The sequence below is a fragment of the Papio anubis genome, chromosome 12 (assembly GCF_008728515.1).
Source record: "Papio anubis isolate 15944 chromosome 12, Panubis1.0, whole genome shotgun sequence".
Taxonomy (NCBI): Eukaryota; Metazoa; Chordata; class Mammalia; order Primates; family Cercopithecidae; genus Papio; species Papio anubis.
The window spans coordinates 26411061-26423869 of NC_044987.1; the positions used below are offsets into that span (position 1 = coordinate 26411061).

Below are 12809 nucleotides of genomic sequence, written 5' to 3' on the forward strand. Positions count from 1 at the left end.
GCTCTGTTGCTCAGATTGTAGTGCAGTGGCGTGATCTCGGCTCACTGCAACCTGCCCCTTCTGGGTTCAAGCAATTCTCCTGCCTCTGCCTCTCGAATAGCTGGGATTACAGGTGTGCCCCATGCCCAGCTAATTTTTGTAGTTTTAGTAGAGACGGGGTTTCACCATGTTGACCAGGCTGGTCTCGAACTCCTGACCTCAGGTGATCTGCCCGGCTCGGCCTCCCAAAGTGCTGGGATGACAGGTGTGAGCCACCACGCCCGGCCATCTCATTCTCATATACCATTTTACTCTCAAACACCATAAAATAGACACTTTGGAGGTGACTGCTCATTTTCCTTGTCTGTGAATTTCTCTTTCCAAAAAAGTGGACCTGTACAGATACATTTACATTATCTGACCCATAATACCTACTTAGCATATTTATGTTATAATACATTTGTATTATATGTATGTGTAACTCAATAACCTGACTGCAGGGGAGCTGATTCACTAGCTAGATAAGTAGTCAATGAGATATTTTTTCTTTCAAGAGTTTGAATAAGAGGCTCAGAGACTGAAAGTTGGGAGCCAACAGAGTTGGAGAATGGAAATAGACTAGAGGGGAAGTCCACAAACTCTTGTTTTAAAATTTCCCATACTTCCTAGCCGGGCGTGGTAGCAGGTGCTTGTAATCCCAGCTACTCGAGAGGCTGAGGCAGGAGAATCACTTGAACACAGGAGGCAGGGCTTGCAGTGAGCCGAGATTGCGCCACTGCACTCCAGCCTGGGCGACAGAGCAAGACTCTGTACTTCCAAAAACCTGGATGTTCAGTGAGCTTTTGCTTTCACGAAATCTGTATCGTTTATAATTCGCATAATTTATTCCCTATTACTTAAACTAATTTGGGCCAGGTGCAGTGGTTCATGGCTATAATCCCAACACTTTGGGAGACCAAGGAGGGAGGATCACTTGAAGCAAGAAGTTCAAAACCAGCCTGGGCAATATAGTGAGACCCTGTCTCTACAAATTTTTTTTTTTTTTTAATTAGCTGGGTGCCGTAGCATGTGCTTGTAGTCCTAGCTACTCAGGAGGCTAAGGTAAGAGGATCACTGGAGCCGAAGAGTTTGAGCTGCAGTGAGCTGTGATTGTGCCACTGCACTTCAGCCTGGGCCACACAGCAAAATTGTCTCTAAAAAATAAATAAATAAACGAATTTGGCTAGATTTCTACTACTTACTACACAATTTTAACTAAGACATTATATTACCTGATAACACAATTATAGCTTACCTTTCTATTAATAACTTGGAACTACAGTAGACTGCAGTGATTATGGTAATCTCTGCTCTGTTACCTATGCAATTATGAACCCACCAATCATTTTCTTCATTTTTTTTTTTTTTTTTTTTTGAGATGGAGTCTTACTCTGTCACCCAGGCTGGAGAGCAGTGGCGCAATCTCAGCTCACTGCAACCTTGCAAGCTCCACCTTCTGGGTTCAAGGGATTTTCCTGCCTCAGCGTCCAAGTAGTGGGGATTATAGGCATGCACCACCATGCCCAGCTAATTTTTTTTTGTATTTTTAGTAGAGATGGGGTTTCACCATGTTGGCCAGACTGGTACCAATCATTTTCTACTGAAGGAACAAAAAATCGTTTTCTGTTGAAGGCCATGAACCACAGTGAGGGAGCTGAGAATCAAATGAGAGCCTTTTTAAAAAGAAACAAAACCAAAAACAACTAATTTAGTTTAGAGATTTAAAAAAGTATCTTAGGAAGAAATTTAAAATGTTAGTATTGCTTGCTTTTAAGATTAAGAACAGAGTACATAAATGAAATCACTTTGAAACATTAACTTTATATGGATGTTTTGAAGAGGCAGAAGAGAAAACAGACACATGCGGGAGCCAGGGGGAGAAAAGAAGATAAGCCACTGGGATAAGGGAAGATGAGCTAAAAGGAAATGGAAGAGTAAGAGACACATTAAAATAAAAATGAGGGGGAGGAACAGAGGATGAGAGTAAACTATGAGTATGGAGAGATGAGGAAAGGGGTAAAGAAAAAATAAAAATAAGCTGGAGGAGGGCTAATGTCAGAGGCGTTCGAACCAGAGTGACTCATTTTGAGCGAGGGCTAGGAAAACGATGCCGTGGCCAGGTGCAGTGGCTCGTGCCTGTAATCCCAGCACTTTGGGAGGCTGAGGTGGGCGGGTCACTTGAGGTCAGGAATTCCAGACCAGCCTGGCCAACATGGTGAAACCCTGTCTCTTCTAAAAATACAAAAACTAGCTGAGTATGGTGGCACACACCTGTAATCTCAGCTACTTGGGAGACTGAGGCAGGAGAATTGCTTGAATCCAGGAGGCAGAGGTTGCAGTAAGCCAGGATGACACCACTGCACTCCAGCCTGGGTAACAGCGAAACTGTCTCAAAAAAAAAAAAAAAAAAAAAAAAAAAAAAAGAGGCCAGGACTTGCTGGGCTGCATTCCCAGAAAGTTAGGCATTCCTAGCCTCTAGATGTTTGTGGCTAAGGGAATAAATTAATAATGTTTGCTAAACAGACCCAGACTTGGGAGTGTCCAGATATTCCAATATCTGGAGAACAAAGGCATTCCTAATTTTGCTTTAAAGATAATAATATCGATTCTTGCAAAATATAGTAATTAAGAAAATTAATCCTTTATCACAAACCCTTGTAGCAGAGGATATCTCCTCATATATATACAAGCATTGTACCTAGGGTGGATGCGTTCCTCCTCCTACTTTCAGGCACGTCCTACTCTATGTAGTAGCTGTTCTTTTACCACTTTACTTTCTTAATAAACTTGTTTTTATTTTGCACTGCAGACTCGCCCTGAATTCCTTCTTGTGCGAGATCCAAGAACCCTCTCTTGGGGTCTGGATTGGGACCCCTTTCCTGTAACAGTAAGACACCTGGCAAGGAGAATGATACATAGCATAAGAGGAGCTAGGTTAAAAAACATGGAGAGGCAGGCAGAGGCTGGGTAGATTTAGCGGTAATAGTTAGGGGTCGCTCCCAATTTTGTGGGGGAAGGGGAAGGGAGAGGAGGGAGGCTGTTTTTTTTTTGAGACGAAGTCTCGCTCTTGTTCCCCAGACTGGAATGCAATGGCATATTCTTGGCTCACTGCAACCTCCGCCTCCCAGGTTCAAGGGATGCTCCTGCCTCAGCCTCCCGAGTAGCTGGGATTACAGGCGCCTGCCACCACACCTGGCTAATTTTTGTATTTTTAGTAGAGATGGAGTTTCACCATGTTGGCCAGGCTTGTCTCGAACTCCTGACCTCAGGTGATCCACCCACCTCAGTCTCCCAAAGTGCTGGGATTACAGGTGTGAGCCCCCATGCCCGGCCTGAGGCTGTCTCTTATAGCACTTACTGTTTACAGCCCTTAACTAAGTTAATTAATTGGTTAAGTTTGTCTGTAGGTCTTCTATTGCTACAAACCTCAAGTATTTAGTGGTTCTGCTCAAAGAATATGCTAAGGCAACTTATCAAGGGAGCTATTCCCAAATTATACTCCTTAGAGCACTGGTTATCATAGATTTTCTTTTTCTTCTTTTTAGAGACAGGGTCTAGCTCTGTCACCCAGGCTGGAGTACAGTGGCATGATCATAGCTCACTGAACCTCGACCTCCTGGGCTCAAACCACCTTCCTGCTTCGGGCTCCTGAGCAGCTGGGGCTGCAGGTCCATGCCACCATGCCCAGTTAATTAAAAAAAATTTTTTTTTGGTTAGAGACAGAGTCTTGATGTGTTCTCTATGCTGGACTTGAACTCCTGGCCTCAAGTGATCCTCCTGCCTCAGCTTCCCAAAGTGTTGGGATTACAGACGTTGAGTCACCGCACCCAGCCTAGATTTTCATATTTTAAAAATAGCCTCTAAAATAAGTTGGGAAATACTAGGTTAATCAAAGTTAAACAGGTTTCTTTGCTGCAGTACTTCTTTGAGCCTTTCATATGAATTTTAAGAGAGTGCCATATGGAATACAGGGATTTCCAAACTTACTTGATCACAGAATGCATCTTTTAAAAAGAATCACAGGCTGGGTGTGGTGGCTTACGCTTGCAATCTCAGCACTTTGGGAGGCTGAGGCTGGTGGATCACTTGAGGTCAGGAGTTCGAGACCAGCCTGGCCAACATGGTGAACCCTCGTCTCTACTAAAAGTACAAAAATTAGTTGAGCATCGTGGTGGGCACCTGTAATCCCAGCTACTCAGGAGGCTGAGGCAGGAGAATCGCTTGAACCTGGGAGGCAGAGGTTGCAGTAAGCCGAGATTGTGCATTGCACTCCAGCCTAGGCGACAAGAGCAAGACTCCGTCTCAAAAAAAATAAAACAAAACAAAATAAAAAAGAATTACAGGTGAGGCACAGTAGCTCATGCCTGTAATCCCAGCACTTTGGGAAGCCGAGGCGGGCAGATCACTTGAGACCAGGAGTTTGAGACCAGCTTGATGAAACCCCCATCTCTACTAAAAATACAAAAATTGGCCGGGTGCTGTGGCGCGTGCCTGTGATCCTAGCTACTCGGGAGGCTGAGGGAAGAGAATCGCTTGAACCTGGGAGGCGGGGGTTGCAGTGAGCCGAGATCGTTCCACTGCACTCCAGCCTCAGGTGACAAAGTGAGACTCCATCTCAAAAGAAAGAAAAATGTATATATATAATCACAGGAATGAGTTTTCTGCAGAGCACTCCTTGAGAACACTGCACGAGGAGGACATTAACACCCCAAAGGCCAGGCAACGTCAGATAAAAGGCCAAACCTGGTTCAAAGCCTAGAGGTTTCCTATTCCTATAGCTAACATCACTATGTATTTATCTCATATTATAGTCATATAACTTTAAATGCTTTTTATGGGAAAAGTTCAAAATTTCTATTCTTACCTTTAATGCTCTCCGTACACCTAGCTCTTCCAATATATTTATCCTTATTAACACTATATTAAATAATATTCTCGTTTCCTCTACTGCTAACCTAATCCCAGCACTTTGGGAGGCTGAGGTAAGAAGATCACATGAGCCCAGCAGCTGGAGACCAGCCCGTCCACCATGGTGAAACCCCATCTCCACTAAAATTACAAAAAGTAGCTGGGCGTGGTGGCACACACCTGTAGTCCTAGCTACTCGGGAAACTGAGGCATAATAATTGCTTGAACCTGGGAGGCATAGGTTGCAGTGAGCTGATATCTGGCCACTACACCCAGCCTGGATGACAGAGCAAGATTGTCTCAAAAAACAAAAGAAAACCAAAAATTATAAAAACATGATTACTAGCTTCCCTCAACACCCACAATGCCAAAGACATCTTTCCTACATCCTAGGCACATAGTGGCCCAGTCTAAGTGTCTCCTTGTAACTAAGTTCTCCCCAGTCAATTGAGAGCCGAAAGAATCTATACCGTGTTGGCCTCACTTGCTTAAAAGAAACTTTGCTTGGTTTAGAGCTGCTCTTTCTTCTTCCCCTGACACACAGTGTGCTTACAACCCAGCTTTGCTCCCGTAGATGATGGTAACATCCTAGGCATGGCAGAAAATGAAGGGAGAAGGAACCTAATGATGGCCTGGTGCAGAACCACTCCACCAACTGGGACCACTCTATACACAAGAGAAAAATAAACTTTCATCTTTAATGAAGGCACTGTAATTCTAAATTTCCTTAATATACAAATCTACAGATATGCTCACATATACATTCCTTTTCTAAACTTTTTTCACTTTGATTTTGTCCCTTTTTATTTCAGGCAAGTAGTTATCCTCTATTCGCATGTTACTCTGAACATTGAAAACTAAGGCTGGCCAGGCGCAGTGGTTCAGGCTTGAAATCCCAGCATTTTGGGAGGCCGAGGTGGATTGCTTCAGTCCAGGAGTTTCAGACCAACCTGGGCAACACGGCCAAACCTTGTCTCCACAAAAAAACATACAACAATTAGCTGGGTGTGGTGGCGTGTGCCTGTAGTCTCAACCACTTGGGAGGCTGAGGCAGGAGAATTGCTTGAGCCTGGGAGGTGTAGGTTGCAGTGAGCCAACATTGTGCCACTGCATTCCAGCCTGAGTGACAGACCCTGTTTAAAAAAAAAAAAAAAAGAAAGAAACAAAGAAAGAAAACAAAGGCTAATCATGATCATAATCATAAACTCACTATCCTATTGTTCTGTAACACATTTACTATGCTCTCAAGCTACCTCATGAGCTAAGTAGGTTCCTTTTTGTAGGTTTATATCCAATCACCAATAAACCTTCAAATATGACATTTCCCACAAATTCTTCATGATATGATTATGACTAATGACAGGAATACATCTTCATGATATACAGTACCTTTCTACAAAATAAAATATGCAATGGTATCTATTATTCAAAATTAGAATCTGTAATTTCTTGACGAAAGATACAGAATGATTTAATAGTAATTGTTTTAAATGCAATCTTATGGAAAACATTCTGGTAAATGAGAGAAAAGCAAGTATTTGGAGGTAGCTACTGAAATATGTATGTATTTACAAACAGAACTTTGGTAAAGAGCCAAACAAAATAAAGTATGACTCACTGTCAGTAAACATTCCCTAAATGTCGTTGCATTATAATGCGAGAGTTACTGTTGGGTTTTAATAATGTATATAAAATGAATTATTATTTACATTCTTCTTCAAGGCATTAAAAAACAATCATTTAGGCCAGGCAAGGTGGCTCACACGCCTGAAATCTCAGCACTTTGGGAGGCTCAGGCGGGTGGATCACCTGAGGTCGGGAGTTCAAGACCAGCCTGACCAACATGGGGAAACTCCTGTCTCTATTAAAAATACAAAATAAGCCGGGTGTGGTGGTGCACACCTGTAATCCCAGCTATCCAGGAGGCTAAGGCAGGAGAATTGCTGGAACCTGGGAGGCGGAGTTTGCAGTGAGCCATGATCACGCCATTGCACTCCAGCCTGGGCAATAAGAGCGAAACTTCGCGGTAGCAGTGGCTCAAGCCTGTAATCCCAGCACTTTGGGAGGCGAGGCAGGATCGAGGTCAGGAGAGATCGAAGGGCATCCTGGCGAACCGCAGTGAAACCCGTCTCTACTAAAAAAGTAATAAAAAAAACCATAACCCGGGCCCGGTAGTGAGCGCCCTGTAGTCCCAGCTACTCGGGAGGCTAGAGACAGGAGAATGGGAAATAAGCCAGGCCAGACTTGCAGTGAGCTGAGATCCGGCCAATACACTCAGCCAGGCTGACAGAGCCAGACTCCAGATCTCAAAAAAAAAAAAGAAATGACTCTGTCTCAAAAAAAAAAAAAGAAAAGAAAAAAGTTAAAACAATCACATCTATATCATCTATTTAGCATACAGGTCTTTAAAGTCTAACAAATTAATTATCCTTTTAATTTCTTGTCAATAAAGTTGACCTACTTTTTTTTTGAAGATAAGTCTGCTCTGTCACCCGGAAACTGGAGTGCAGCGTGATCGGCTCATTGCAAACTCTGCCTCAAGGTTAGCGATTCTCCTGCCTCGGCCTCCTGAGTAGCGGGATTACAGTAGCGCATCACCATACTAGCTAATTTTTGTATTTTTTGGTACAGACAGGGGTTTCACCTTCTTGGCCAAGGCTGGTCTTGAACTCTTGACCTAAGTGATCCTGGCCGTGGTCTCCCAAAGTGTTGGAATTACAGGCGTGGAGGCACCCTGCAGCCAAGTTGGGCTACTTTTTTTTTTTTTTTTTTTTTTGAGACAAGTCTGGCTCTGCCGCCCAGGCTGGGTGCGTGGCGATCTTGGCTCACTGCAGCTCCGCTCACAGGTTCCGCGCCATTCTCCCTGCCTCAGCCTCCCGAGTAGCTGGGGCTACGAAGCCGCCACCTCGCCCGGCTAGTTTTTTGTATTTTTAGTAGAGAGGCGGGGGTTTCACCCGTGTTAGCCAGGATGGTCTCGATCTCCTAACTCATTGATCCGCCCATCTCGGCCTCCCAAAGTGCTGGGATTGGGCTTGAGCCGCAGCGCCTTTTTTGAGACAGAGTCTCGCTCTATGCGCCCCAGGCCTGGAGTGCAGTGGCGGATCTCAGCTCACTGGCCTCCGCCTCCCGGAGTTTCTACGCCATTCTCCTGCCTCAGCCTCCCGAGTAGCTGGAACTACAGGCCATACACCTCTCGCCAGCTAGTTTTTTGTATTTTTTAGTAGAGGCGGGGTTTCACCGTGTTAGCCAGGATGGTCTCGATCTCCTGACCTCGTGATCCGCCCGTCTCGGCTTCCCAAGTGCTGGGATTAGCCACAGGTTTGAGCCACACCTTGACCAGTTGAGCTACTTTTAAGGAAATAATTAAACACCAAGATTTACACTACCCGTTTCTTGTAGTTGCAACTCAAAGTAGCTGTTAGAAGTTTAAGACATAAAGGTTTATAATGTATTCACTTCAGAGGGTGGGTCGAGAGCTAACAGTAAATGCTTTTATTCTGAGCCTGATGTATTGCAAAGTTTACCTCTGATTGAGATCACATGTCAAGGAATTGGCAATCAACTTTAGAATGGTAAAACTGGAAGGAATGTTAGAGATCATAATGACTTTCATTTTACAGATGAGGAATCAAACCTTTGAAAAAGTATTTTAATAAAAGGAGGCTTCTTGAAAAGGAAAAACATTTTTCATGGAATTCTAAATGTTGTACAAATCCAATCAATAATCTTTTAACACCTCTCTGAAGGGCTGGCCTTACCATCTTTCCACTTCACACACAGGAAAACTAAGGTATAAGCAAGCTAAGCAGTTCACTCATTATCTCTATGAATCAGCATCATTGCTGGGAACGGAAGCCAAAACTTTGAATGTTGGACCATTCCCACAGATGTAGGCTGATCTCATTCGCAGTGATGCTGGCTGGGGGCGAGGGGAAGCCATGTTTGGGAAGTCCCCTCATGGAACACTGCATTTCACAGAGTACTTGCTGACTAATGCAAAATGCTTCCTTAAATGAGTTCCAATGGATAATGCAGTCTTTAAGAAACAAAACAGTGCAACATGATTTCACCATCTTCCTCTAAAACGAAGTGCCTTTGAATCCTAGACATTTAAAATTTGCTTTAAACCTGCTTCCATCTCAAATATTCAGGAAACGCATATAATTTTATTTACTTTTTATTTACACGAGTCGCCTTTGTGAAGCCCTTCATGTCCCCAGTGAATATTTAGGAGGAGACTATTCATTTGGCTCCCTCCTTCTGTCTTTAGAAATATTATCACCCTGGAACGTTAAGTACTGATCATAAGCAAAATAAAAGTTCCTGGCAAATCTCAATATATGTCTTTTTCCCACCGAACATTACAAACTTCTAAAGACAACCCTTCACACACACACACCCTCTGCCGTGCCAGTGTCCCTGATGTTGCATCTAATTAACCTACAAGACCCATTCCCACGGGTCATGACCCAGTATTTCTGATGACCACATTCAGTGCTGTGAGGTGCCCAAACCATTACCGCATACACCTCTCTGTGAACCATGCCCAGTGAGCTCATGCAAGAACCTGGCTTGGAGCGCTCCTTGCAAAAGGATCCATCACGAATCTGGGAACCCTCCCTCTCGGTTCTCCCCGGCCACACAGCGTAGGAGCCGCTGGGTTAGGGCAGGAAAAGGGGCGCCTGCTTGGAGGAGGGTGGTCGGGTCAGGCTGTGCGCAGCCAGGGAAGCCGAGTTTGGGGAGAAGGCAGCCGGGGAGTCGAAGGGGATCAAAATACCCACAGGGGCAGAAAGATTTGGGGAAGAGGGGGCGGCGAGGAAGACCCCAGTTCAGGCGGGAAAGGAAAGATGGAAAGGGGGCGCAGGAAATGGGCGCCAAAGAAAGAAGTGAGAAATTGCGGAGGAGGAAGTCGTCCCTGGAAGAGGAGGGGCAAAGGGGAAGCGAGAATGGAGTGTTTGCACTTTCGAGAGGGAAGGGCCAGAGCCTCCCTCGGCCAGGGCCGGCGGGGCGGGCGCCTGGGGAAGAGGCGTCCGGGCGGGCCGAGGGGGCGGCGCGGTGCCCGAGGTCCCCGGGGTCCCTACCTGAACCGCTCCTGTCCCGCCGTGTCCCAGAGCTGCAGCTTGATCCTCTTGCCCGGCTCGATCTCCAGCAGGCGGGAGAAGAAGTCCACGCCGACGGTGGGGTCGCAGGCGGGGGAGCGCAGCCCGGGGAAGCGGCCCTGGGTGAAGCGGTGCAGGAGGCAGGACTTGCCCACGGTGGAGTCCCCGATCACGATGAGGCGGAACTGGTAGATCCAGATGGTCTCCATCGCTCACGTGCCCCGCTGGCTCCTGGGCCGCCCCACCCGCGGGGTAAGTTCGGCGGCGGGAACTGTCCCTTCAGCACCTCGCGGGCGCCGGCCCGCCGCCTTCCAGCATATTCCTGCGGCTGTGGCCGCCGCCTGGTGCCCGCCCTCTCGGGAGAGAGAGGCGGGGCCAGGCCCGGCTAGGGGCGGGGCCTCAGGACGGGGGCGGGGCGGGGGCGGTGGCGCGTGGGAGGGGGAAGCAGGTTTGCTGCCGCGAACTCCCGCCCCTGACCGGCTGCAAATCATTCTCCCTCAACGCTCACTGGGCACCGGGAGGAAAGTGGGCGCGGCGAGAAGACGTGACAGCAGCAACAACCAAGGAAAATGAAGCAAGGTCTCAACTCCGGGAGGGTCAGCCAATGAAAAGTGAGAGTCGTTTTCTTACAGGCGTCAGGGCGGGTTCGTCAGATTAGGGCTTTGATTTTGGAAGTCCCTGAGGCCATAACTTGGGTCACTGCTTTGCTTCCTCTTTTTTTTTTTTTTTGTCCCCCAGGCTGGAGTGCAGTGGTGAGATCTCGGCTCATTGCAGCCTCAAGAGATCTGCCCACCTCAGCCTCCCAAGCAGCTGGGACCACAGGTGTGCGCCACCACACCTGGCTAATTTTTCCTGGGTTAAAAAAAATTTTTTTTTGTAGGCGTGGTCTCGCTATGTTGCTTAGGCTGGTCTCGAACTCCTGGGCTCAAGCCATCCATCCACCTCAGCCTCCTGAGTAGCTGGGACTACAGGCGGGGGCCACCACAACCCACTAATTTTTTAAACTTTTGTAGAGATGGGGACTTGCTGTGTTGCCCAGGCTGGCCTCAAACTCCTGACCACAAGCGATCCTCCTGGCTCGGCCTCCCAGTGCTGGGATTACAGGTATGAGCCACCGCACCCTGCTTTCTTGTCTTGATGAGAGCCATCTCCAAGGCTTTTTAAGGTGAAGGAGTTTTGGGCAGGATTGAAATAAATTTGCACAGCCAGTTCTGGGTGCTTCTAGCAAGGGCTCTGGCTGTTGCTGCCTGCTCCCACTGTCTGTTCTTCACTGCTATGAGAAGAGTGAGAAACTCGAAGTATCATCCGCATACCCTCTGGGGCCCTCCAACCCTGGGGACAGTGGCAAGAGAAAAAAAAAGCAGGGGAAATGTTGAGATGCTCATGAAAGTTTCAGCTCTCCTTAGTCTCCATTGTTTAAGTCAGAAGACGAACAGGTGGTTTCTTAGCTCATGTCTGATCAATGATGTAAGCAAACAAAGCAGAACTTAAAAATCTGGTGAGATCTTACTACTTTCTTGTGCCTTTCCTCAAACTGAGTAATAGTGATGTCAAGGTTTATCTTTAAAAAGTTAAACCGTTTAAAAGTGTGTGTTTAGGCCGAGCGCGGTGGTTCACGCCTGTAATCCCAGCGCTTTGGGAGGTCGAGGTGGGCGGATCGCCTGAGGTCAGGAGTTCGAGACCAGCCTGGCCAACATGGCGAAACCTTGTCTTTATTAAAACTATAAAACTGGCCGGGCGCACTGGTTCACGCCTGTGATCCCAGCACTTTGGGAAGCCGAGGTGTGTGGATCACGAGGTCAGGAGTTCAAGACCAGCCTAGCCAAGATGGTGAAACCTCGTCTCTACTAAAAATACAAAAATTAGCCGGGCGCGGTGGCAGGCCCCTGTAATCCCAGCTACTTGGGAGGCTGAGACAGAAGAATCGCTTGAACCTAGGGTGCAGAGGTTGCAATGAGCTGAGATCGCGCCACTGCACTCCAGCCTGGGCGACAAAGCATGACTACCTGTCTCAAAAAAAAAAAACAAAAAACAAACAGACAAAGAAAAAAAGAAAGCTACAAAAAGTAGCCAGGCATGGTGGCACATGCCTGTAACCCCAGGTATTTGGGAGGCTGAGGCGGGATAATCGCTTGAACCTGGGAAGTGGAGGCTGCAGTGAGCTGAGATTGCGCCATTGCACTCCAGCCTGGGCAACAAGAGTGAAACTCCGTCTCAAAAAATAAAAATAAAAATAAAGAGTGCGTGTTTACCAAAATAAAAATTTCAACAATTCCACTTTTTCTTGTGCACATCCCAAATTCTGATATCGGTATTCATGCTTATTTCCTTTCCTGTTTTGGAGGAAGAGGTGTTGCTCTGTTTAATCCCCTTCCATTTATGTTTTTGGGGCTTTTCCCCAACAGTTGACTTTTATTTCATACCTTTTATACCTTGAGTCTCCCCTTCTCCAGTGGCTTCTGCTCCTCAGCCTATAAACATGCTTAATTATCTACAATTCTAAAACTAAGCAAAACACCTCTCCATGATGCCTCCCCTTCAGATTGTTGACTTCTCCATCATTCTCCTTTTCAAATATCAGAAATGATGATCTATTATCACTTCTCATCTACCAGTTAGTCTTCAAGGAGGCTTATACACCCTTAACATACTCTCTGTATATACCACTGCTTTTGATAAGACTGTCAGGGACTTCCTGATTATTAAATCCAAGCCCCCACCCCCACCATCCTCACCACCACCCCACTGCACTGTCATCTAACTTTAGTTGTCATTCTCCTTTTT

At 46.4% G+C, this 12809-nt stretch overlaps 1 protein-coding gene across 1 annotated transcript in view; it reads right to left on the minus strand.

Moving 5' to 3' along the window:
- Positions 1 to 10357, minus strand: part of RAB39A (RAB39A, member RAS oncogene family) — a 37060-nt gene extending 26703 nt beyond the window's left edge. The window contains exon 1 of the mRNA XM_003910644.4: positions 10008 to 10357. Coding sequence (XP_003910693.1) covers positions 10008 to 10234 — 227 coding nt within the window. The 5' untranslated portion in view covers positions 10235 to 10357. The remainder of the gene's footprint in view (positions 1 to 10007) is intronic.
- Positions 10358 to 12809: the final 2452 nt, after the last annotated feature.